Genomic DNA, 3,258 nt, shown 5'->3' on the forward strand with positions numbered 1-3,258 from the left:
AGGAGAACAGCATCCAGGAACCAGCAGTTTCCAGGCAGATTCAGTGCGTACGTATGTACGTGTACACAGGCTGTTGGTGCCATCTGTGTTCCTAAGTGACCAGGTGTGTGTGTATGTGGTGTGCACACGTGCTCTGTGCCTACCAGGAAGACATGTTCAGCCTCACTAGTGGTAGGACCTGGCAGGATGGAGGGGCAGCAGCCTCACCTCTCCTCGGCTGTCAGACCTGGCACAGTATGTTCTCCTCTAACACTAGACTTCCTGCTGGAGCTTTTGTGTAGTTAGCAGGACACTTATGCCCACACACGAATGCGTTGTCAGCAATGTGAAAAAGATACAAAGCAGTACGTGCCTTTGAAAAAGTTTTATTCTACACGCTCAGTTTCAGAAACCTTTACACAAGCTACAGGAGCCAAATCAAAGCAGCGAGTTGCAAAAGTTTCCTCTTCAGGTGTATGCACAGACACACTTTTCTTTAATTCACCTTTCCTGTGTCCAAAAGCAAGGTGTTTCACTCACTCACCTGCCCCAGACACCAAAGGACTGAAAGGACCTGATTTTTGGTTGATGTTGAATTACTGTCAGGCACTAGGAGGGTTGTACCCACACTGGAGCATTCCCTGCTCTTTCCCACTCCCTCCCACTTCCTTCAACTCTGGAAACTCCACAAAGCCTCCAACAACAAGGTGACGGTTTCTGACCCATGGGAGCATGTCTGCAAGAGAAGACCTACTCTATGAGCAGCAAAGCCAGCCTGGGGCAGGCAGGTGAGTTTCCATCCTGTATTTCAAGAGGGAACACATAAAGGGATTTGCTCATAGATACTGGCAGGTCCCAGTGAGAAGCTGTTTCACCTCTCACAGCAAGGTGCCAGCCACTCAGCTCATTCAAAATGCCTGCAGCTCAGTAGCTGGATCAGGGCTTGTGGAACACTGAATCAGGCACTTTACTTCCCCCACAGGCCTGCTTCCAAAAATGTGCCTGTCTCTGTTTAAAAAGGGAGTCCAACCTCTCCCCGATATCAACAACCAACAAGGTTGTCCAGAGGCTGTTCTGTCTTCTTCCTTGCTCAGATGATAAGTGCTATCTCCTCTCCGTGGTTTTCAGGTTTTCCACCAGGGAAGGAGGCTTTTTGGTCCTGTAGGCAGCAGTGCCTGGGATCCGTGCTCCTCTGACAGCGCTGATGTACGGCAAAAGGGGAGGCTCTCTCACCACCAACGCGGTGCCCTCGGGAGTGTAGGCTCGGAGCAGCAGCTTCTCTTCTGCGTGAGCTGTCACTGCAACCCAGCCTGCACAGACAAAAAAAAATACAGTCAGTCAGCAAGATAAGACACTAGTATCAGAATGAGGATCCTGATGCAAACTCGGCGCCTCCTGTGCTGGCTAAGCCACCCAGGTGCGATCTCCTTGAGAAACCAAGCTCAAAGGTAATATCCAGCCCTTTCCCAGGAAAAGGCAGCACCTAAATCCACATCTCCAACAGGGTAGGTTTAGATTGAACATTAGGAAGGAATTTTTCACTGAAAGAGTGGTCAGGCATTGGAATAGGCTGCCCAGGGAGGTGGTTGAATCGCCGTCCCTGGATGTGTTTAAGGGACGTTTAGATGGGGTACTGAGGGATATGGTGTAGGGGAGGACTTTGTAGAGTAGGGGAGATGGTTGGACTCGATGATCCCAAGGGTCTCTTCCAACCTCAATGATTCTATGATTCTATGATCTTACTCTCCACAGACCCAGCTCTTTCCTGGTGAACTTCAAAGAGAGGGTGTGAACTACCTAAAACACAACAAAGCTTTCTAATCTATGGCCCTTCTCTTCTCACCTGGACAGCGGACAGTGTCACAGCCATTCCTGATGCTGTGGAACTTGTATGGCAGGCAGAGCATAAAGTATTCCACTGTGGTCATCCTGTACCAGCATGGTTGTCAATCTCCATTCGTGGAGGTTGCCAAGCCTCAGCCAGACAAAGTAATGGCTGCCCTGATTTTGTGTTGGTGACAATCCCCCTCTGAGCAGGAAATACAGCTTCATCCCTTCAGAGGCCTCTTCCCATCAATGTTTCTAAGCTGCAGACCCTGCAAAGCAAACTAATGAAGAAAAATTACCTGCAGAGGAAAGCTTGATATCTGCAACTGCCTCAGTAGTACCAATTCCTTTCAGAGTAATGTCCTGAGGGACAAGAGGGGGGAAATCTTTCATTCGCTCTTCCCCACCCATGGGAACCTAACATCAAAACATGGAGAAAAAAATATAACAGTCAAGAGAAGGTTCAGCACTTCTACCTTAGACCAGCAAGCACGCATTCTGGTTTGAGCGACATGGGACTAAGTTATCTTTAATGCTTGGGAAAACTGCACTTTTAGAATTTCTGAAAATATTTACTTTATAACCAGCTATGATATGTGGGTTTCAAGGTCTCAGTGTTTTCGAGCCTTGCCAGGTGCAGGGATGGGGAGGAGCAAGACCTGGGCACTTGAGCCAAGCTGGCCAACAGGATTATTTCATACCATGAATGTTGCATTCAATATAAATTGGAAAGTTTGCTGAGGAGTTTCTCCTCTTCTATGACGGTTGCCATGCTGAGAACTTCTTGCCCCAGCACCGGATCCCCGAGCCCTTCCCTTCTTCCCAAAACCATAGTGCTCACAGTGTCCCACATTTGCTATCCACAGCCGTGAGTGCACGGCTTCCTGCTGATAGAATCGGCTGAGTATAATCCTTGTATACTTTAATATTGGTATCAAGATCAGTATTTAGTTCTTTAGTGTTATTAATGTTAATGTTCTAGTCTGTTTAAAATATTTCAACCCTTGAGTTTCCTTTTTTCTCCTGATTCCCCTTCCCGCATCAGGAGGGATCATCAGGTGATAGAATAATTGTCATCCACAGCCGTGAGTGCACGGCTTCCTGCTGATAGAATCGGCTGAGTATAATCCTTGTATACTTTAATATTGGTATCAAGATCAGTATTTAGTTCTTTAGTGTTATTAATGTTAATGTTCTAGTCTGTTTAAAATATTTCAACCCTTGAGTTTCCTTTTTTCTCCTGATTCCCCTTCCCGCATCAGGAGGGATCATCAGGTGATAGAATAATTGTCTGAACGACAATAATTGTTGTGGGTTTCTCAAACCTAACAGCATGACATAAGCAGGAATAGACTACTTGTCTGTTAGGTACTAGGCTGTTGCTAGCCAAGTAAGAGTTGGCTTGACTACCCTACAGGAGTCATTAAAGGTTTGCCAAGAGCAGAATCCAGA

The 3,258-nt window shown here is 46.9% G+C and overlaps 1 protein-coding gene across 2 annotated transcripts; it reads right to left on the reverse strand.

Moving 5' to 3' along the window:
* Positions 1–349: 349 nt before the first annotated feature.
* Positions 350–2,219, reverse strand: LOC106890068 (nitric oxide-associated protein 1-like). Of its 2 annotated transcripts, none has more exons than XM_014945648.1 (2): positions 2,106–2,219; positions 350–1,289 (listed from the first exon to the last, which is right to left on the reverse strand). In XM_014945648.1, exons 1-2 carry the CDS (start codon positions 2,215–2,217, stop codon positions 1,084–1,086), a joined length of 318 nt encoding a protein of 105 aa, XP_014801134.1. In that variant the 5' UTR covers positions 2,218–2,219; the 3' UTR covers positions 350–1,083. The 2 variants fall into 2 exon arrangements, with proteins under 2 accessions (XP_014801134.1, XP_014801142.1); XM_014945656.1 differs by lacking the exon at positions 2,106–2,219 and adding an exon at positions 1,823–2,097.
* Between the last annotated feature and the right edge of the window lie 1,039 nt (positions 2,220–3,258).

Source organism: Calidris pugnax, unplaced genomic scaffold, assembly GCF_001431845.1.
Source record: "Calidris pugnax isolate Ruff unplaced genomic scaffold, ASM143184v1 scaffold15, whole genome shotgun sequence".
Lineage (NCBI taxonomy): Eukaryota > Metazoa > Chordata > Aves > Charadriiformes > Scolopacidae > Calidris > Calidris pugnax.